This window comes from Aulonocara stuartgranti, assembly GCF_965226115.1.
Source record: "Aulonocara stuartgranti genome assembly, chromosome: 16".
NCBI classification, from domain to species: Eukaryota; Metazoa; Chordata; class Actinopteri; order Cichliformes; family Cichlidae; genus Aulonocara; species Aulonocara stuartgranti.
The window spans coordinates 18,397,839-18,419,799 of NC_138952.1; the positions used below are offsets into that span (position 1 = coordinate 18,397,839).

The 21,961-nt window shown below is 39.5% G+C and overlaps 1 protein-coding gene across 3 annotated transcripts; it reads right to left on the reverse strand.

Annotated features, from left to right (window-relative positions):
• Nucleotides 1-498: 498 nt before the first annotated feature.
• On the reverse strand, nucleotides 499-20,035 carry LOC309691636 (rho GTPase-activating protein 6). 3 transcript variants are annotated; one of them, XM_082509464.1, is made up of 13 exons: nucleotides 19,690-20,035; nucleotides 8,799-8,958; nucleotides 8,145-8,216; nucleotides 7,117-7,379; nucleotides 6,723-6,918; nucleotides 6,186-6,241; nucleotides 5,946-6,096; nucleotides 5,679-5,827; nucleotides 3,368-3,547; nucleotides 2,777-2,874; nucleotides 2,357-2,607; nucleotides 1,780-1,848; nucleotides 499-1,695 (listed from the first exon to the last, which is right to left on the reverse strand). In XM_082509464.1, exons 1-13 carry the CDS (start codon nucleotides 19,834-19,836, stop codon nucleotides 1,127-1,129), a joined length of 2,361 nt encoding a protein of 786 aa, XP_082365590.1. In that variant the 5' UTR covers nucleotides 19,837-20,035; the 3' UTR covers nucleotides 499-1,126. The 3 variants fall into 3 exon arrangements, with proteins under 3 accessions (XP_082365590.1, XP_082365592.1, XP_082365591.1); XM_082509466.1 differs by lacking the exon at nucleotides 19,690-20,035 and adding an exon at nucleotides 13,514-13,581; XM_082509465.1 differs by lacking the exon at nucleotides 19,690-20,035 and adding an exon at nucleotides 13,195-13,488.
• Between the last annotated feature and the right edge of the window lie 1,926 nt (nucleotides 20,036-21,961).

The window sequence follows — 21,961 nt, forward strand, 5'->3', positions numbered from 1 at the left end:
CCCAAGAAGATCACTCATCTTTTCCAACATGAACATAGCTCTACTCCAACACATGAAATCCCCACCACCAATCATAGTGGTGGAAGAAAAGCAATAGGAATGAAAGTTAATAAAACTCTATTTAATATGTAATGAATTGTTATAGCCACTGACAGATCCATATTGATGTTCAAGGTTTCGAAACAGCAAGGAAACCAACTATACAAAAGTTTCCTGGTCTTATGCTTCCCTCTTGTGGCCAGATTAGGAAATTGTTTCACTGTGCTCTGAACTCCTGCTGCCTACCAGTAGCCATTTTAGTAAACCTGAACCTAAAATAAATGAATAAATGAATATATACATATATTCATATCATATAATGTAATTTAATACTATATCTCAATGTTCGGTGCTGATACGTGCCACTTCCTGGTACAGCCCACAACCTTTGCTAGATAGATAGGACTCTGGAATCTGAGTGAAGCCAAATGTGTGAGGCAGGAAATGTGACGACAAAGAGACAACTCTTAGTCTGTTTATTAGGAGACACCTGGAGAAAGTTGTTTTTCATTAAATTACAAATGACTGTAAACTTATATTAAATATATTCATATCTGCAAATAATGCTGCTTAACAATAATTTCTTTTGTAGCAAACACAAAATTAGGAGTGTTGGTAAGCTGACGAACTTCTGTTAAAATGTAAGCATTTTCTTGAAAGAAAAAATACAAAAAAACAATGAGCCATGAACTCAAGACACACATATTATTGCAGCATTTACAGATGTGTCAAGATTAGGTTGCTATAAATTTAAAGAAATATTAAAAAACATTTTTTTATATTTACATTCAGCATTAATATAAAACAATATTCAAGTCCAATTATTACATTCAAGTCTACATACAAGTTTTTCATGGTTCTTTTTAAAAAAAAATACAAAAACATACACAATCATGCTTAAACTATATAGTTAGTGCAAAATAACAATAACAAGTATATATCATTTAGCATTTTATATTCAGTATAAAACACTAAAATCAACTGATAATGTTAACTGCACACAATGATAACCTGATGATGTGACAGGAGACGTGCACATGTTTTTATAAAACATTGATCCACAGTCTGCTTATCAGTTAAGAGTGGGTCACACCAACGTTTCTGGTAGAGCTTCTGGATTTTCTTTTGACATCATCTTCCATATATGCCACCTCTCTTTCTGCCAGTTTGAAGAATCAGGGCCTTTTTCCTCTCCAGGCCCAGTGGCATCTGCTGTATCTACAATCTTGAAGTCAGCGCTCTGCTGGGACTGTTGTGGGATTTGGGGGTCATGCTGAGATTTTAAGAGGGAGGGTGTGGAGTGAGAAATATGAGTCTCTCTTAGAGGTCGAGAGCAGTTAAGGGAAGATAAACTGTCAGTCCTGACCTGGAGTAATGGACATTCAGTGCATCCTGTCCTTTGTGCTAAGTTGTCTGAGCTAACAGCTCCCGATTGGCTGCTCATTGCCTGATGTAATAATAACGATTCTGGATGTCTCTGCTCTCTTTGGTCATCAGGACCACTGCTGCAGCGAGTCACCGGAGGGTGTGGCCTGCATTCCGAAACGCCCAATGACATTTGTGTTGCACTGACAGGCAGCTTGTTGTTACCTTGGTGACTGCTCAGCCCCTCGGATGAGCCGTATGAGTCACATTCCGACACGTCTCCAAGGTATCCTGGGAGAAAACATTCATTAGCATCCAGCATTTATTCCATATCCAAAGACCATCTGGAGCAACATGTAAAATGGATTCAGTTACCGGCGATGCCAGTGAAATCCTTTCCGAACAGCTCATGCCAGGTGTCCCAGAAACTGTCAGCTGAGGTCTCTAACAGAAACAAAAGAACTAAGAGGATTACTTTCTTTGCTTTAATGCATATTATCTCAATGCAAAATATGAGAAGGTTAAAGCTATTTCACCTTTTTTAAGCCTCTTTCTGTTTCCTTTTGGCCTTGGCAATGTGACGTTTACAAAGAAATTATCTTAGATATATTAGATACTGGAAGTTATGGAAATGTTTAATGACATGTGACCATCTTGTCTTTTAAAGAGAGAAATAAACGCCTCCTTGGGAGTATTTCAAGCATCAAAATGATACCATAAAAAATAGAAGTTATCATGTTTTATTATTTGGAAATATACTGTCATGTTTACTGTTTTATGTTCATATTACAAATGTATTCATTATATCTGAACTTTAATGTGACTTTAATGTGACTTTAAGGCACTGTTGGCTAACATAGATGTGGGAGTGAACTCTCAGGAAGAAAATTCCACAGATCTTTCAAGTTACACTTTATACATTAAAACTATGGTTGAAATGAATTTTGTTCACCTTTGTCAGTAGAAAGTGTAGGGGAGGTACTGCCAGAGTTGTCTTTTGATTGGTCTCTGAGTTTGTCCTGTCTGGGAACTCTGTCTGAGAGCAGACTGCCGTCCTCTGTGTATTTAAACCGCGGTCGATCGGACAGGACGGGGGAGTTATTGTCATAGGGGGAAACCTCTCCACTAGATGGCTTGTGTGAGTCACTGGACAAGCGTCTGTCAGTCAGAGAGAACGACTCTTCTGACCTAAGGCTGGGCTCTCTGTGAAGACAAAGCAGACGCAATATATTAATGGATGGGTATGTTTGGACAAAAACACTCAATTCTAGAAAAACCTGTGACCACGAGCTATAATGTGTGCTTGATTCTGATCTTTTAAGTAGTCATGCATGCGCATAAATGCACAATGAGACAAAAGGCAGAAACTCACGAGCATTGTGAGGCCTTTCTCCGCAGTAAATAATCCACCACATCAGGATCTGTTTCCTGCAAACTCATCAACAACTCATTCTGCAGGTCAGGGGGCACCTAGAAAAAAAGACATAAATTTGGTTTCTCCTTCATCCTCACTCATTGATTTGGTGATTAATCGCATCAGAACGAAACTCTTCTCCATATTAATTAGATGATGCCCCCCAGAAGGGTTTAAAAAAAGCCTACACTGCTCGTTTATAGTGAGTCATTTACCAGATGTTTGCAAGGTGCACTGAGAAAATAATTAATGTAAATACATGTTTGATTGACTTCTACCCTGCTGATTTTCTTGACAGATAATTTTCAGATAGTTTAACTAAAGTGTGACTCGGCTGAGGTTTCAGTTGAAAAACAGAGAATGTAGATAATGAAGATGAGGATCCTGGCATCATCACACCAACAAAACAGAGGCTGGAATCATATTTTATTTGAAGTCGATTTTTATATCTAGTTGGGTGAACTTGCACAAGACACAACAGCAAACACTGACTGACCAAAGAAAACCTTAAGAATGTTTAACATCTTAGTTTGCAGTTAGAGCCCTTACCATAAACAGCGTATCATATGTATCGATCATCTTTTGGACAACGCCGATGATGGCTGCACTCTCCTCTGCACGGGCAAAACTCTCTACTGCAAATTCTTTGTCTGAGTTTTTTTGCTTGTGTAAGAGGTTGGGTCCAAAGACGGTAGCTAAATTAAGCGATGTCATCTTGTTGCCTGTAACCTAAACAAAACAGAACACAGAGTTCTCATAACATGTTTAAACTACTGAACAAACACATCCTCCAACTAAACTTTCATTATATCAATGTATTTGCACATATTTTGCTTTTGAGTTGATGATTAATAATCATATTGGGATAAGCTGATCACTTTAACTGTCTCGTAATTCTCAAACAAAGTGCTGCATAACATGACATAACAGTGCAAAAACATGAACAATCGCTGGTTCGAGTCCAGGAGGAGTCACAAATTCCCATTAGGATTATGTCAGGATGAGATCTACTGTGAAAAATCTGTCAAATCAAATATGCAGATCCATCTATATCAGGTTTTTTGCAGGGAAAATTAGCTGCAATTGAAAAAAAGATGGAAAAAGAAAACACCTGTGCTTTTGCAAGTGATCTACTAATAAGGCACTAAGTTATTCATGCAAACATAGCCGGCTCATCGCAGTAATGACCAACACAAGCTGCCAAGAGCAGAGCAAATTACTGAAGACAGCTTAAGGAGAACGTTTTATATATTTGTAAGAAACTGGTAAGAACTTTGTGGGAATTTGGATGCTGGGCCATCTGCTCTTTGGCTAGCTTTGACAGCTCAGGTGTGGAGAAAAACTGCTTTAATACAACCAAACCTATACGCCTGGAATCTGTAACAGCTGTCCTGTGAGATGTGCAGAATAACAACACAAAACACTGTTTGCCATCAGATCCTGTCTGAATATTAATGGAGTTACCCCTACTGTGTGTATGCACTGCTGAGTAAAGACATGTACAGGCTTTTGTACTCTCTGCAGTTATCACTGTATGGGCTGATCTCTGTGTAGAAATGTGACTTGAAGGACAAAATACTGGAAACTACCTTGTTCACTGTAAAAAGTACGTTTGCTGCCTCTCATACATCACGGTTTGTATCCATCTTGTTTTAGGAAACTATTGTCCCCTTCCACTGCGTGTCCATGTTAAGTTGTGCCCTGTTACACTGAAATACCAGTGTGATTGAGGACAAGAAATATGTGAAGTGCTTTTCTAAACATTCAGTGGGAGGAAACAGCGAAGAGCCAAAGGACAGAGCCAAAGTTCTGCCACCGCACTTACAACTTTGACTAATCCACCCACAGCAATTACGCACTCATTCTGATAACATCTCCTGTTGGCATTTCAAATAAATTAACGTTCCTAGCGGCAACTATCACAGCCACATCAGGCGCAAAATAAGACATGCTTTTTCCCCGAGTTAAATAATGGTGTAATTTGCACTAATTTGCCTGCAACAGTCCTTAGTAAATCACATTTGTATGATTCATTTAAATAATCTCCTCCCTAATTTTTTACACTTATTGGCCCTTCCAGTTAGGTTTATTATTTGCCACGCAGTGAAAAGAGCATTTACCAAATTTCATTAAATGATGCTTGCCTCGAGGCGACCGTTGTTGTTGACTGTTGTGAAATAAACTTAATTGAATGATACTTATTCCACCTCAAAACCTATGAAGTTAATGCTTATGTTTTGTTCATCTTCTAAATTCTGAACCATGAGAGGGAAATTTAATCCACAAAATGTGTCCATGTTTTATAGCCACAAAATTGACACTGTGCGTATTAAGTAAATCCCAAGAGTAGCTTTTAAAAAGCCAATTGAGGGTTTTGCACAGAACAACAGTAAATCTGGCCCTAAGACAGAAGAGAATGATACCAACGTGCAGTGTTTATGTCCTCACTCAATGGTTATTAAAGAAACCATATTGTCCATAAAGGTGTTGCGTTTTGGTATGTCCCTTCCTTCAATTTAAAAATAAGAGGCCTCAGATGTACTGCATATCTTTTTGACTTCCCTCCGATGGCAGTTGGGATACAATGTATCAGCAGTTTGTCAATGAGATTGTTTTGTGATTTAACATATTTTTTCCTATTCAGCGATAGAATCAACAAGCTATAAAATGTGAGTTCTTGCCAAAAGAGGCAGTTCCTAAGGGTTAAACTCTGGGTGTCTTCTGGGAGCAAAGAAGACAAAATTATTAACTAAATTATCATCACCTCATTGTGTGCTACCTCACACTTATATAAAATTCATCACACAAAAGCTTGTGCTTCTTGGAAGCATTTTAGACTGCTGTAAAAACCGGCCTCTACCTTATGTCCCTCACTGTCCAGGCTGTCTTCAGCATGTGCAGACACAGTGGACAACAAGCTGAGGAGGCGCTGTAGCGTGTCGCTGTTACAGGGAGGAAGCATAAACACCAGGAGCTGGATGGCACTGTCTTGCTCTAAAAAATTCAGCACTGTAGAAGAAAAGAACAATAACAACAACAACAACAACAACAAAAAACACACAGTTAACATTAATTTCAAAGTAATCAGAAGATAGTGGATTGTTTATTGTGTGTGTCTTTTTCTTACACATTGTATTGATGAAGGCTGTATAAAGTTCTTTTGTCAGCAGTGACTCAGGCATGTCTCTTAAGAATTCTTTAAACAATGCAGCTACATCATGGACGCTGTGCTCTTCATCCATGTAAACCTCCCATCCCTGGTCGAATTCCTCACGAAGCTGGGTAAAATATTGTGACAACTGATATGGTTAAAAGGTTACCCGTGGATAAAGTGCAGAGGTGTTAAAAAGCTAAGCTGACGTCTTACTTGTCGTACTCGCTTCTTGGAACTCCCAACACGAAAAATTCCAATTGTCTGTAGGGCTAAACAAAGACAAAGATGCTCCTTTACTTCCAAGGCATTTGCATCGCAAGACAATGAACATTTAACCAAGTGTTTAAGGGGATATTCTGTACATTTTGCATCCATCCATTTTCTTCTGCTGGGGCTGGAGCCTATCCCAGCTGCCATAGGGTGAGAGCTAGGGTACATCCTGGACAGGCCCCCAATCTTTCGCAGGTCCAACACAAAGAGACAGACAACCATTCACACCTAAGGCCAATTTCCAATGACCAATTAGCCTAGCCCCACTAACTACATGTTTCTGAAGTGTGGGAGGAAGCCAGAGTGTCCAGAGAGAACGCACACAGACATTGAGGGGAACACAAATTCCACACAGACCCCAGCCAGATGGTGGATTAGAACCCAGGACCTTCTTCTGTGAGGTGCATTACTGTACATTTTATAGAATTTAATTTGGTATTCTGCACTGTGTTTATGTACCTTTACTTGTGCACTACGTACCGTATTTTTCCAGGTGCTGGCAGCACTGGTCCACTATCTTGGGCACCTGTCTGTAAATAGGGTTAAGGCTGAGCTTTTCGTCATGGTGCTTCTTCGTGTTGCCAGCTGCCTCTTCTGGCAGAGACAGCTGGAGTGCCTCCAAGAGCCGAGACTGGTTGTCATCAAGGTCAGTGATGCAATCCACAGACACTCCGCCCTGTTAAGCAGATGGGTGACAGTATAATGACTGGAAAAGCAATTGATCATATGCTGTGAATGGCCACATCATCAGCCTCCGGGGGAACATCTAAAAAGGTCACAAATTCTCAAAGAAATCTCGAGTGCAAGCATAATCAGACAAATAACTTGTTATTCTACATCAGTGTATGTAAGGTTTGTTGACAGGGAAGCCTACCCGTCTGCGTGTCCGTGGGGCTATGTCTGGTGTGCTGGGCAGTGGTGATTCATTAAGGGTCTCAGAAGTGGAGCTCAGTGACGAGTTGCTGCTGGAGAGCTCTTTGTTAGCCCTTTTGTAGCTAGATGTAAGATGAAGGAAGGATAGCATCAATTCAGTGGGGTCACTGTGCTCTTCCCGCGGGTGATCGTGCCGCAGCTTGTGCATGCGGTCGTTGGATATGACATGCGACAGTGGTATGCCAAACGCCTGTGGCGTGGTGTCTATGTGAGGGGGGAAGAGCAAGACAGCGAGACTTAAAGTTCACATATAAGTCAACAGAAAGCTTCTCTTTAGATGTGTCAATCACGGCAGCGTATTATCCATTTTACTCTCTGGATTAGTTTCCGTAGAAAGCATTTAATATATATTTTTAAATAAATCCTGCTCAAGATAAATGCCAAGAACACTGTTCTACAGCCACACTTAATATTCAGAGTGAGGGAGCACATACTTTCCCAAGTGCTTTTGTAAACAAAAAGGGAAAAGAGGAAAGAGGGGGCTGGGCATGCCTGAGGATAGGCTGTAACGAACAAGCCACCACTTAAGATTGTTTTAGTTATTTCCCTCGACTGCCTGTCTGACAGAGAACATCACTTTCCTGTTGGATTGTTGCAGCGGGCGGGGCAGCGTGGTGGTTGGAGATCACAGCCTTCTCTGTACTGATTTTGATCGCTCAGTGCTCCGTGGGTATAAAAAGCTGAGATTGTCGGCTTCAGTGAGTCGATACAGCTTCAGCCAAAAGGGATAAAAGAGTATTTTTTAAAATGTCACAGGCTGACTAGACTAGAAACTGGAAGGGAATGAAAGTCTTACAAGACTCAGTGGTTCTCCTACAGACCTAAAAGATAGCTGTGTTTATCTTTAAGAAGTGCTTGAAAGCACCAAAGTTCCTGCTATGCTGCCATTACTTCATGTTGTAAATAGAAAATTGGGAGAAAACTACCCTTTAAAGCACCAGAATTAAGACTATATCCTGATCATGTTACCTTTGTCTTTACTCTTCTCTTTAGATAATGAATCCAACTTCCTCCTGAGTGTCTTCTTGTGCTTGTGGCCATCTAAAAAAAGAGTCACAGGTAAAAAAAAAAAACAGAGGTCTAGATAATATGTTTCTGTTTATGTCTGCTCCACTTGATATTCTCAGGATCACTACACAAAAGAGCTAAGAAACAAACTATATAAAAAATGTCAAGATAATGACATGCAAAGCAAATCTTAATTCACCGTGAATTTACAGGACTGTTCCGTTTCAGAAAACAGCACATTTTTCACATGTACTCTATTTATGGCGTTTTCAAAGCACTACAGACTCCAGGGACAATTTTGAAACAAGAAAAACCAAGACAGCTCACCAGAAAATAAACAGTTTTTAAAAGCTTTCTTTATAGAGGGCAGCAGTAGTGGAATCCAGAAATGATTCAGCCTATTACTGGAGAACGTAGATGAGCTCACGTCATTAAACCAATGAGTTTATTAGTATGACGCCCTTACACAACAAAAAGGAGAAAAGGGAGAGAGGAACATTTCCCATCTGTTGCTCAGCATGTGTTTTTTCAGAAAGTTTCTTGCCTGAGACAGAATAACAACTTGGGAGACAAGAAGAGGCCTGTAATTGTGTGTGTGTCTGTGTGTGGTAATACATTTAGGGATGGTGATGTGGCAGCCCAGGTCATGACACCGAAGCAATCGCTTGAAGGCCACATCCTGGAGACGAACCCTCTCCAATTCTGAGAGGCTTTGCAGGGGGACGGGCTTGAGGCCAACAGTGCCTCCTGACAAGCTGTTCCAAGTGAAGTCACCCTGAGGGCAAACACAAACATGCAGGTTTTAAAGCACATCAGACAATTACATCCATAATTTGTGTCATACGTTCATGACCTGTCACACTCTCTGCAGATGGCAGTGTGCATCAACTGGCAAACACTTGCAGTTCTGCTTCACTTGGCAGCTGAAAATCATCAAAACTGTTTCCCACGAGGGAAACTGACAGACTGCACGGGAGAAACAGGTTGCAATGTGCAAATGTTATTCATTTCTTGTTGCGATTGTATTAAACACTTTATGTAATCCATCGCAAATGTTTTTTCTGCATGTCGAAACAAGAATTATGAGGTGCTGACATTAGTGACTGAACTTGTGCCCCAGTAATGTGAGGCCTTTTGACCGTATGCCTCCACCATACAGTGTAGTTACAGATTGCATCCATATCTGTCCACACACACATGCAGTCATGTGAAAAAGAAAGTGTTCACAAGACTCTATGCATTCCTGTGAAAGAAAAAAACCACTACACTCCATCTTTCAATAGCATGCACCGTTAGCAGCAATAACTTGAATTATTCATTTTCTATATGACTTTATAGTCTTTTACATCACTTTGGAGGAATTCTGGCCCACTATCCTGTACAACGGTGCAGTTCATTGAGGTTTGCAGACATTGTTCCAAAGTCTGAACTTTGACTGGCCAATGCAACACCTGGCCCAACTTTTCTTTTTCAATCTTTCTGTTGCAAATTGCTGCTGCTGTGATTTTGGATCGTTGTCCTGTTGTATGACTCAATTTTGGCCTAGCTGTAGCTGTCGGACAGACTGAGGACAGAGCACCCCTCCATCACTGTGCTTAACAGCTGGTATGAGGTGTTTGTTCTGATATGCTGTGTTTGGTTTTCGTCAAACATCTTCACTTAGGTCTTGCCTGACAAAAGGAGATTGTTACAGAGCTCCTGCGGTCTGTTCAGATGCAACTTTGCAAAGATAAGCCGTGCTGCCAAGTTTTTTTTTAGGGAGAAGAGGGTTTCTCCTGGCAACACCTTCCAAACAAGCCGTGTTTGTTCAGTCTTTTCCTAAATGCACTGTCATGAACTATAACATTTAGCATGCTAATTGAGGCCTGTAAAGACTGACATGTAGCTCTTAGTTTTTTTTTCTCCAATTTCTTTGACTCTCTGAGTCTGACCTTTGGATGAATTTGCTGGGACTTCCACTTCTGTGAAGATTGCGGCATTGCGCCGATTACACCAGATCAACAAAAACCTTAAAAACTTAGGCTTTAATAGGGGTGGTCACACTTGCTGATGACAAATTAATCAAGTGCATGTGATTATCATCATATACTTACTCATACTGAGTACTAAGTACTCAGTTTTTCACAGAACTACAGAGTCCTTTCTTTTTCACAATAAAAGCCTCATGGCATAACTGTTTTTATCTGAATGAAACAAACTGACATATGGATTTGTGCAACACCTAAAAACACGCTGCCATAGGGCACAGCTGCTGGAAACCAAACAAAAAGCAAAAGCTTAACTAGATCAGCTGAACACCAATACTGACTGTGCAATAATAGCTCCCCTTAAATGTGAAATGCATCATCTTAATTTCTTTTTAGCTCAATTTAGTATAGTGTGTACAGTTTTAGCAGGTGCTTGTCTATCGTCTAAAAAGCCATTTCACAAAAAATGCTTCATTAGTAAACACTGTTACAGATATTCTAAAGGTCTTATACTGGAGTAGTGACAAGGAAAATAATCTGATCTGAAATACTCATCCTCTGAGCATCTCCATCCCAGAGATTACCCTGCTTTGATCCAGTACAGTCAAGCCAGTCATATGAGCCACAAAGAAGCTTAGTAACTCATTATCGGGATAAGGCTTACACTAAAGTGGCTCACTCCCATTAAATGAGAATTAGGGCTGTGTAACAGTAGCATACCATTATCTAGCACACATACAGTATGACAATGTGCAGTATAAAAGCAGTGAAAAAGTTTAAGACGCAGGCATTTTTTCAGAGAGGCATCTGACTAAGTCTTAATTCATTCACCAGCATGACACCGAGCCCAAACCTTTAGCCACAGTCACAATCTATCCTCAGTGACAAGAAGAACAACGAGTCCTGCAACAGATCGCCTGGGCCACACAGATTCTCTTGATCCCAACATCATCGAGTCAGTCTAGGATATCAAGAGACAGAAGCAATGCAGACAGCCTAAAACCGCAGGAGAAGTGTGGGAAGTTCCCCAACATGCTGGAACAACCTACTTGCCAAGTACTTAAAAAAAAACAGTGCTTAAGTGTACCAACTAGAATTGGAACAGTTTTAGATATCCTCCTCTTTACAGCACATAATCTTGCATAATTCTAACTGATAAAAAATATTAATTTATGGAACTACTATAGAAAGAAGCTGCTCTTTAGCATCTAATCATTTTGTAATGCACGGGCAAATAATATTCTATGACAAACATATTTTCTTTACTGTGCAAAGAAAAGTAGTCAATAACCTGTATTTGGCATGTATCACAATAGATTTGTGACTCTTTTCTGCTGCCAGCTTTAAATGTTAGATGCACGTTCAGTCTCGCTTTTAATGTGATAAGCTTGGATTTTTTTTAAAAAATTTTTTTGTGTACAACTATATTCCATTAAAAAATGTATGATTAGTGATTCCTATAATCATTACTTGCCATTTACAACAGTTCTGATCAATTGTATATAATATATACATGAAAATAAAGGGCTTTTCTTTCAAAGTGGCAATGAGCAGGAGATACTTTTGCCCTGTGGCAGCCGGGATAGACTCCAGATCACTCACAACCCTGAGATGGATGAGTGGTAGATAAATATTATCTTAGCTGTCAGCATTTTACAAAGCTTTTTGGCATTACCTTTTTGACCATTGGACAGAAACTACACACTTAAAACCTTAAATCATTAACACTGCAGTTGCATAAATGCCATGAGTAAGTCACATTTGCAGTTGTGTCACTTTGTTCACACATTCCTCTTTTGTGACTGTATGGGAGTGGAAACGCACTCCATGTATCTGATGTGATGGTGAGCTGGGTTCCCACAGTCTCTCCCAGTTGTTACAGTACTCAGAAACAAAGAGCCACTTATTTGCTTTGTGCAGTTCCAAGCACCGTCCTCTTTTATGCAATATCTCTTAGCCAATAGGTTCAATTCTGTCATGTCCAAACATGAACAGATTTCATTCAGTGCTTTTTCATATCATTAACAGGTTGTGACAATTACTGCCTTTTGTAGTAGCCTTTTGTAATTTTTCAAATTAGTCAGATTACAGTGACCTCAGAGCTAAAAAGCTGTTTTAAGATGCTACAGAAGCTGTCATCATAAAGGTGGAATTACCGTTTGCTCATGTTTGTCCCTGATGGGGCATTATCCTCAATTTACTGGTACGTTAATATCAAGTGATTAACTTAATCCATTTATATGCTCTTATAGCAACTGATCTGAATATCTATTTAAATTTGAAACACTCCAGCTTCACTGATACACAGCTCTCAAATACAGGTGCACCCGGTTGTGCAGGACCTAAATTTAAGTCAAAGCCTTGCTGAAACACAATAGCGCTTCCTCGAATACAATGAGAGGAAATGTGCAAGGTAGTTCATACAATATGGCTAGATTGAAAGCTCAGATTACACCAATCAACCACCCTTAAACAAAATCCAGAGGGGTGATGAATATTCTTTAGTGCTCAGGAAGCCATTGAATGGGGCATTACAGGAAGAGCTTTCTATGGAGCCCTTACACTGTGTCAACATTATTTGCTGGAGAGTTGTACAGTGAATTCTGCATTAGATTTGAATAAGCAATGAAACAACTACATTCAACACTGGTATACAGATTTTTGCACGCAAGGGTGGATGTCAGCTGTTATTTCCCTTTGTGTTTGTAGTTTTTTGCAACCATTATTAAACCTCCATTATTGAAAAACGAAACAACCAAACAAAAAAATACATTTATTTAGAGGACTGAGCCATCATAAGATAAGGCTAATAATATTGACGCATAATGTATGCTGAGTAAAAGTGCAGGTGCATGAGTGGAAATATTGTGATGCTACCTCTATTAAAATCGTACGGATCAAAAGCGTTAAAGTCTGTCGGGCATAAGCGCACGTCCTGAGTTTATGTCATTACACTAATGCCTGCAAATGTACTCTGCAAACTGTTTAGGAAACATTCAGAGCGTCAACAGCTCAGATCGCTAACTTTCTGAAACATTACTCACAGCGTAAGTGATGCTTCGCTCCAGATCCCCCATCACAAAGTCTCCGCGGACGAGAAGTGACCCTTCAACTGCGCTCAGAGCCCATTAGTGCCAAATTAACCGATTTCACACCATCGTCCCTGATACAAGCAACCCACATGTTTACAGCCAGCACTGCCCGGCCTCACGTCTATTGGCAAGTGACACAAGTTCTGGGTACGATTTACATTGCTACAAGCCTCATAAATAAAGTTAGGCCTGGCAGGGAGGGGGCGACAGGAAGAGTCAGCTCTCTGTGTGTCAAGTAAACAAACGAATCCCAAAGCACAGAAGTGCATACCTGCAGGTACATCAGAAGCACGCACGGTTAGCCAGTTTGTCGCTTTGCGCGATACTTCAGAAGTGTCAATCATTCTTAGAACTACATTACCCAAAAGGCCGTGCCAGGCACTGTTGCTACTGAGAAGTTTGGGAACCCAATTCTAATAAAATAAATAAGTAAATGAATTTAAAAAAGCAAGTAAAGAGTATATTAAAGTATAATAATACTTTAATACTTCGTTCTTTTACTTTACTGGGCATTTTGCTAGCTGGGATATGCTCTAGACCTATTGGTATATTAATAATATGCCATTTTGCTTGGTGCACAGTGCTGCAACCTTTGGCTTGATGAGTTCACGTTTCCTATATCATGTAAGCTTTTACACTAGCCGTTTGCCAGAGAACATTAACGCTAGAGTTAAATAGCTTGAAATTAAGGGCTAGACTGTTAAATCCAGCAGACAGCTGTGCTCGCTGCAGATAGGCTTCATCTGTATCTGCACTCAATATGAGTCTTTTATAAAGGCATCAACCCCACCCACAATCCTGAATTGCACAAGTAGTTGAGAAAATGAACCCTACAGTCCCTTGACTCATGTCCTCAGGAGCTGGGTTGAGGTACTCACTTCACTAGAACTGGGTCATCATTAGTGTTGCTTCGGACGTCTCCACTTTTACCTGCTACTGTATGATAAGTCAAAACTGTAGCAGCTCCTTAGGTGAAACCCGTCCACACTGACATAACATGACAGCAGCTGGCGCAGTCTACCGTTGACATAGTGCTGAAATTAAAGCTTCTGAATTGTGTCTGCAGAACTTGGTAGTCAGAATAAAGGGCCAGCAGCTACAGAGATGAAAAGCATGTGAACCGTTTTCGGTTATTAGGTGTGATATGATCTCCCGAAAACTCAAGTATTTATTACTATTAACACAGTAATGTTCTGATGTTAATACACTTAAAGAATTAACATGCTGAGCTTCAACTCATAAACAGCCACTGTGATTTTATCCTGTAAAATTAATGTAATTTCCATGTGGGTGATGCCAAGCTGTTATGGCCCACAGGCAACAAAGCAGTCCTCCAATGTACCACACCTTTGTAGTACCCATACACTTCAACGTCAACATGTCTGTTCACTGATTTGTTCGCAGCGGAGAGTGATGAAAAGAGATGTTAACAACATCTACTTAAATGAGCATTCTGCTTTGCGTCTTTGGAGTAATCTTACATAAATGCTCACTTCTACCAAGAATAGCCACAGTACTTAATTTTCTCTACTTACAGACAATTGTGAGTTAATGAATATTTAACTTTGAAATTACTTTATAATCCCAGCTTTACGCAAGTCAACAAATCTAAGCTCTCCTTTCTGGAAAGCAGAGGCTTCTTGCGAGAAGCAAACTCAAAATATTTGAGTGTTTTAGACAAAGTTTCATTCTCATCTGCAATTCCAAACTTTTTCCAATCTACAGGTTTGCTTAGTTCAATTACTTCTTCCACAGGAACAATAAAGCAAGGCTTAAAACCTGTAGATCTCTTTGTACTAGAGTCATGCCTCAAATTTCTTTTTCTTGTTTATTTTTCTTCCACATCTTCTTGTAAAGTGCGCTGAGACTTATTCTCTGGAAATGAGTTTTCTTAATGCTTTGGGATGATAAACAGGAAGCAGCACGCCAGACAGACACAAAACATTTTGATAGCAATGTTGGGTGGAGAAATCCTCCATCACTTTGAGAGCTCTTCGGACAGCTTAGCAGTAATAACTGAATCACCGGCAAGCTCTTCCACAAAACTTGAGAAACAGCTGAGATCAATCGAATTTACTCTAAAACGAATATCATAGTAGCAGGTTAATCATTAAAGTGCTAAAAAATAAACAGATAGACAAACGCTGTGTGTGCGTGCTCATGTGTTAGTTAAGCAACTGTTTATTGTACACGCCACATTAGGTAGTTTCGGAAAAAGACGTGAATACAGGGATTCACAATTAAAAAGGGTGGTTTATGACATTTTGTTACACTGTTTTTAACAGATATAACCAATAATAATACATTTAAAGGCTTTTTTCATATCCACTGGAACATATTTTGACTGATAATCATATGTCTGTGAAGGTTCTCAGTCATCCAGGTCATCGTAGTCAAAGGAGCTTGGAAAGAAAAGCGTCTGGACTTCTTTAAGTTGCTTGAAGACGTTTCACCTCTTCTCGGATGAGAGGTGAAACGTCTTCAAGCAACTTAAAGAAGTCCAGACGCTTTTCTTTCCAAGCTCCTTTGACTGATAATCATACTGTCATATCATTGGGAACACAACAGCTGGAACAGCTGGAATTTTTACCCCGCTACAATACGGTTCCTATTAAGTTAATGCAACAACAGTCAAAGTTTAAGAGCTAATTTTCAGAAACCACATGTTCCTGTTGAAAGCGCAACGCTTACGTGCACACTGAAAGATTACGACAATTTGGTGAGACACCTCGTACTCAGTTGTGAGTCACAAACGTGACTCAAAAGGGCACTTTATGCGCTCTAACTGCAGTCATGCTTTCAGCGCTATTGTTAGTTCTATATTTTCTAACTTCAGTGTTCTGAAAACAAGCTTGATTTCACTTTAAATATGCCTCCTCCAGCGTTTAATAAAGTTAATTCCTTTTAGTGAGATTCGAGAGTGCAGTTTTGAGTTTCCTGCAAGCTCTTTTTCTTTTCTTTTTTTCCCCCTTCAGGCCATCTCTGTGCTGTGATGCTTAGAGGAATGCAGATGACGCCAAAGCTGCACTGTTTCTTTTTCTACATGAAACAATATACCCAGCGCGCAGGGCTCCATTCTGATGTGTTTTGAGGCTCATTGTGATTTCTCATTTTCAACTTTAATGCCGCAAACACTGCAGTTTTAGAAAGCTTGAAAATTGCTTGCATGCTTGGTGGCTTGTGAATTGAGGCTCTATGTCAGTATCTATACATAAATAATGATGCAAAAGGCCTGAATAGATTAAGAAGCTCTCTAGTCATCAGAAACAAATTTGCTTTAATGTTGTTGACAAAATCTATCAACCTATATATTCAGCCTCCTCCTACTTGGCATGAAGTTAATAAATAATGTGACCCAATAGCCATGCTGCTTAAGCAAATGACGGACTAATGATCTTGTGTATGAACAGTGCAAGTATGAAAGTTGATAACAGTATAATTGCAGACATTTTGTAAAATATATACTAATAAGTAACTAATTAATTCAAGATGAGTGTGGATATCATTTGGAGATTATCTCCTAACAAGCCCTAATCATTGTTCCAGTGATGAATATCCTCATTTCTTTGCTACATTACTCCTGCAAAATGATGCATGGCTCCCTCTAAAGGCTTGATAAGCAATAACCCGGTTATAACCCTGCCATTTACCATGTTAGATCTAATTTATAGCTGGATATCTAATCTGGCTCTATTGAGTCATTCAAGTTTTCAAAAGCTCTGTGACTTTCCATGTGAACGATATTAAAACTGAGTGCCAAAAAAGATACTTAATGATTTCAAATATGCAGTTTTTCACATCACCGATTTAAAAGTCAGGAAACATTTTTCAGATATCTCCAGTCCAATTGCAGCCAGTAAAAGGCAAAATCAAAAACAGCTCAAATGGACGCTTACCATGACTGCAACTGAGTCTACGTACTTATAAGGACATGAGAAAGAACCAACACACTCATATTAAAAAGTTACAGACTTAGCGTTGGGCAGTCATACCAACTGTCATGATATTGAAGCGCTGAGCACACTTTAGATTTTTAGTAAATTATTAAATTATTTAATTTAATAAATCTTTCAGTGCTCAGTGTCCTGTCTTCTGAGAATGTGTTGGACCATGCTGTTCTCATTGGCACTCTTGAGCACCATACACAGATCAGAACTGGGGAGGGGGGGGGGAATCCCTGAAACTATAATATAAACAAAAAAACAAACAAACAAAGAAGTGATCCATAAGCTTTTAACAGCTCATGGAAGCCAAGATTATGAATGGGTTTTAGTTATTCAGTGTAAGTATCCAGGAATTTTGGCTGAGAATACAGTTTAACTTACACTAAGCAGATCGTAACTTTTCTATTATGTAACCAGTGGAAAGATGAATGTGAGACAAAATGATATAAAACAATGATTTTGCACATATGTTTACATTGGTTTCCATTTATCAGACACTAAACTTGACACTATAGTGCTGCAGTTGTAAGCCAGCAGATTTAGCCCCATGCCATGCAGTCTCTTGTCGGACAGTCTCTAGTGGGAAGAAATATGTGCCTGAGGGACTGTAGCCAAGGATCAGGTCATGCTGCTGTACTGTGAGAAAGAGAGGCTTTCTTCATGTAAACCAGATGTCTCTGCTTTCCATCTCCACTCAGATTGTTGAGATTCTGAGTGAGTACACCACTAATAAAACACAATGATATTCAACCTATGGAGCTAGCAAACCACTTAATAACATAGATCAAAAATACCGTTCTGACACATCCCTTTAAACAAGAAAAGATTGTGTTTTTTAATGTCAGGATCACACTGACGGACCAATGAGTTCCCAGTCATCCTGATCATTTGAATCATGTCATCATTAGAAAGCAGTGTCAACCAGTGTTATATTTTTTATAAGCCCTCTGTTTGCCTGTGTGATCTTCTCTTATCCAAAATCAATAGCGGTTGGCATTTAAGTAATTAAAAACACTAGTAAAAGCAAAGTTGGGGAATTTAGTGGGTGGAGATACAGCAGTATTTTGTGGAAAGGCGAAAACACTGTCAGCCTGCTTTTACTAATATTTCTGCAGAAGACTTCGACTCTTTCCGAATGAACCACTTGTCGGACAAACTCAGAAAATGTGACTTTGATTTGTGACCTTGAATAAAGTTTGCATACAGTAAGGCACTTGTCGCTGCAAGCTAACACCAGTCACGTGGGTCTCTAGAAATGATCTCAGACTTCAGATTTCAGCTCAAGGGACTGAAGTTCTTCCTAGTTTTGCGCTGGAATTGCACAGCTGCACTTCTATAAATGTGTAAATACTTCCTCACATTCTCAGTTAAATTAATATTACTAAAAGTAACTCTGTTATTTGCCTGCACGTCTAAGCTTGTTATTGCAACACAAGGAACATTCAACAATGCTCAGTAGAAAAAAGAGAAAAAGTGCATGCTAACTCATGCACACACTCCAAAAAGTCATAAATCACATTAAAGTCTTCGCTGACAAAGGGTGTGTCTCCAGCTTAGATCAGCTTCATTCAGATTCCCTGAAAACTGAATTTCTGAAGGCTCTGAGGCTCTGATTTGCAAGAGAGACCAGATATCTGGCATTTATTGGAAGCCTATTAGAATGTCACATCTGTAATGCATTTCCATTATACAATACAAACAGTTACCATGAGTTCTTAAGTAAGAACAGGGGTGTTTTTTTTTTTTTATATAGGATGCTAAATAAAATATAATAGCAAAATACTAATACTAAAGAAACGTCTGTCCTTTTATGTGCTTCGACCCGATTTCCCTCACTGTGTCAGATTCGCCAAATGTGTCAAAGTTCAACGAGCTGGTTAAGACAAAGACTTGTGCTGACATCACTTTGACAAAAGCAACCAGCTGAATCACTTTTACTGTCCCGAGACACACAGACTGCATCAAAAGTCTACACATCTCATCATGAAACTAAGAGCTCTGTTAGTCATGGACTTGGTGATGTTGCAATACTGAGGATTTTCCTATGATATTTAGCCCACCTGAAAATCAAAAATAAATCAAATAATATAAATGATAATGATGATGATAAATTTGTTGAAAGCGAATTCCCAGTGTTTTCCTTAAAGGCAAAATTGAGATAAAATAATAAATGGCTATATATCATCCATATGGGAATTTCAACTACTTCCTGAATTTTGCAACAGTATAAACAAGTTCTCTCTTGTGCTTCGCTCTTGCACGCTTAGGTACAAAAAACATTTTTAATATTTCTCTGTATTCTAACCTAAATTTTAGGACACGTGCATCTCCACAGTTTAGTAAAACATGTCAGCATCAAAAACATTTCACACAAAAATCGCCTACAAACATCATCACTGTCTGCGACCTCTTCTAATACATTTAACACCAGAGGAAGTACGCCGAAAATCCGGTTAGCCTATATTTGTGGTGTCAGTCAATCAAACCTGGCGAGTCAACTGACCTTAGTCGACGTCTCCTCCGCTTCGGTACCGCAATGTCGCATCAACGCCGAGTCCAAGCTCCTGGTCTGCCTCAGTCTCCCCTTGGCAATACTTTTGGGGCTTAGCGAGCATGAGAAAACAGTGCTTAACAGTCCTTGAGCGGACATATCTTCTTCACTTTGTCAGGTTGTGGAGAAAAAAGTGGAAAAACTGATTCATAATCAGGTCCAAACTAAACGAGCGAAAGAAGGACTTTTTCACAGCAGCAGCAGGTCCCCCAATGCGTCACCATGTTCCGTATTATGAATTATGAAATACGCGCCTGGAGTCCCAGGTCGCCTCCTCCACCTCCCAACACTGACTCACTGCTTCCTGCTTTCATCATTTAACATCCATTTAAAGAAGTTATGTTAATTCCCCCCCGAACACCAAAACAGCCAATACACTCAGGAGTTAGAGTAGGCTGTGACTCAGAAAGCGTGCATTTAAGTTCCTCCTGCGGCTCAGCTGTATCGCGTGCACAAGCGTAAAACACAATGCAAAAATAATAAATCACTAAAGAGACTCCTAGAAAGCTGGAACAATCATTATTGTAGAATAAAAATGAGACTGTTGGACTATTTTACACCTTATCCAAATATTGCTTGCATATTTATTACATACAGTATAAACTCATTAACTTAATTGAAAGAGTTGTTAGAAAGAAGCTTAATTTATCTTCTTTGTAAGACTCCAAATGTACAGTATATGTCTTTCTGTGATCTGGTAATATGGTGAAGTCCATTTTACACTAACTGGGCCTGTGTTGATTACACTGATGTAAAGTGAAACTGCCAGTAGATGAATTTTCTGTGGGACACATTCACACCATGAATACAAAGACCAAAGTATGCTTTTGGCTCTCTCTTGTGTTAAACCTTACATCTTAGCAACAATAAAGACAGAAATATTACACGGATCTTTTCCCACCTCATGATCCTCTCTTCCATCACCCTGAGCTCAACATAGAGCAGCTGAGATACATGGCATGCAGTGCCCTCGGAACAGGCTCTTCCTGTGGGAGCCCCGGGGAAGGGACCTGTGTGATAACATGACATGTGAACCAGCACTGTATGGGCACGATAAGGACTGATCAGATACCAGAGCCCACCAAACAGACAGGGGAAGTGGTGATAAGAGAGCGGCCCCGCGTTTGATCCACTTATTTGGTGGTGGCGTGGTTTGGCGTAAGACTCCCTGCAGATTCTCATCAGACTTCCCGTTCTGTCATTTCTCAGAGGGATAGATGCAGCTTACACTGACCTAGCCTTGTAAAGTATAAGTGTTTAGGTCACACACGCTGTGTGGACTTTTGGAATACCTGGCAAAATACAGTTTGGTTTAGGTTTTTTTTTTACATCCATGCACAGAAGAGCAAGTTATATCACTTCTTTACTTAAGTCACGTGGGTCACTGAGATTCTGTAGTACTGACTTCTCCGATTTGTGATGAAAATATGAAGAGCACAGTGCAGATTTTTTTAAACTCTAGAAACATATGTGTTGTATTTTGAGGCTTACTGGTTGTTTAAGAAAGACTTTCAATGGGAAGCATTTGAATTATGTGTACAAGAATGTGCCACATTGTATGAGTCAGCATGGCAAGAGCTGAGAGATTATATGCTTTATTTGGTTTGAACAAACAAGAACTTTACAGCAGACCACTAGATGGCATTAAATTACTCACTTTGTCAAATGAGTAAAGGCATGGTATGCAGCTCTATGGAGATTTTACTGTTTTTGGACAGACTAGCCATCTTTGCATTTAGTATCTGCAACTTATTAGCAACCTTTTAGCCACATGTGCGCATTGTATAGAATATTTATGCTGAGATGTCACATAGCCTCAGGTTAGCTGAGGGCAATTTGATTAAACACAACTGAAAATATTAATATGCAGTTAAATGAAATCTGTTCTCTTTTCAAGACAGAAATTTATCAATATAGCCGCTCCTTAGGGTCCTAAATATGCAAGAGTGTATTCTGACTTAGTGGCGGTATTCAGATGCTATAAAACACAATACATCACAATAGCAAATGAATATGCATTTAGAGGGCTAATAGATTCTGTTCAATCTAATTCTTGAGAAGCAGGGGTTCAGCGCATTTTTGGCATTTATATTTTGCACAGTTTTGCATTTTGTTAGAAAAAAGGCAAATGTGTCTCTTTTTTTGTCTGCAATTACTTTATGATATAACCATTATGGAATCAAATGCACTGCAGAATATGGCATTGCTGCAAATTCCTGCATGA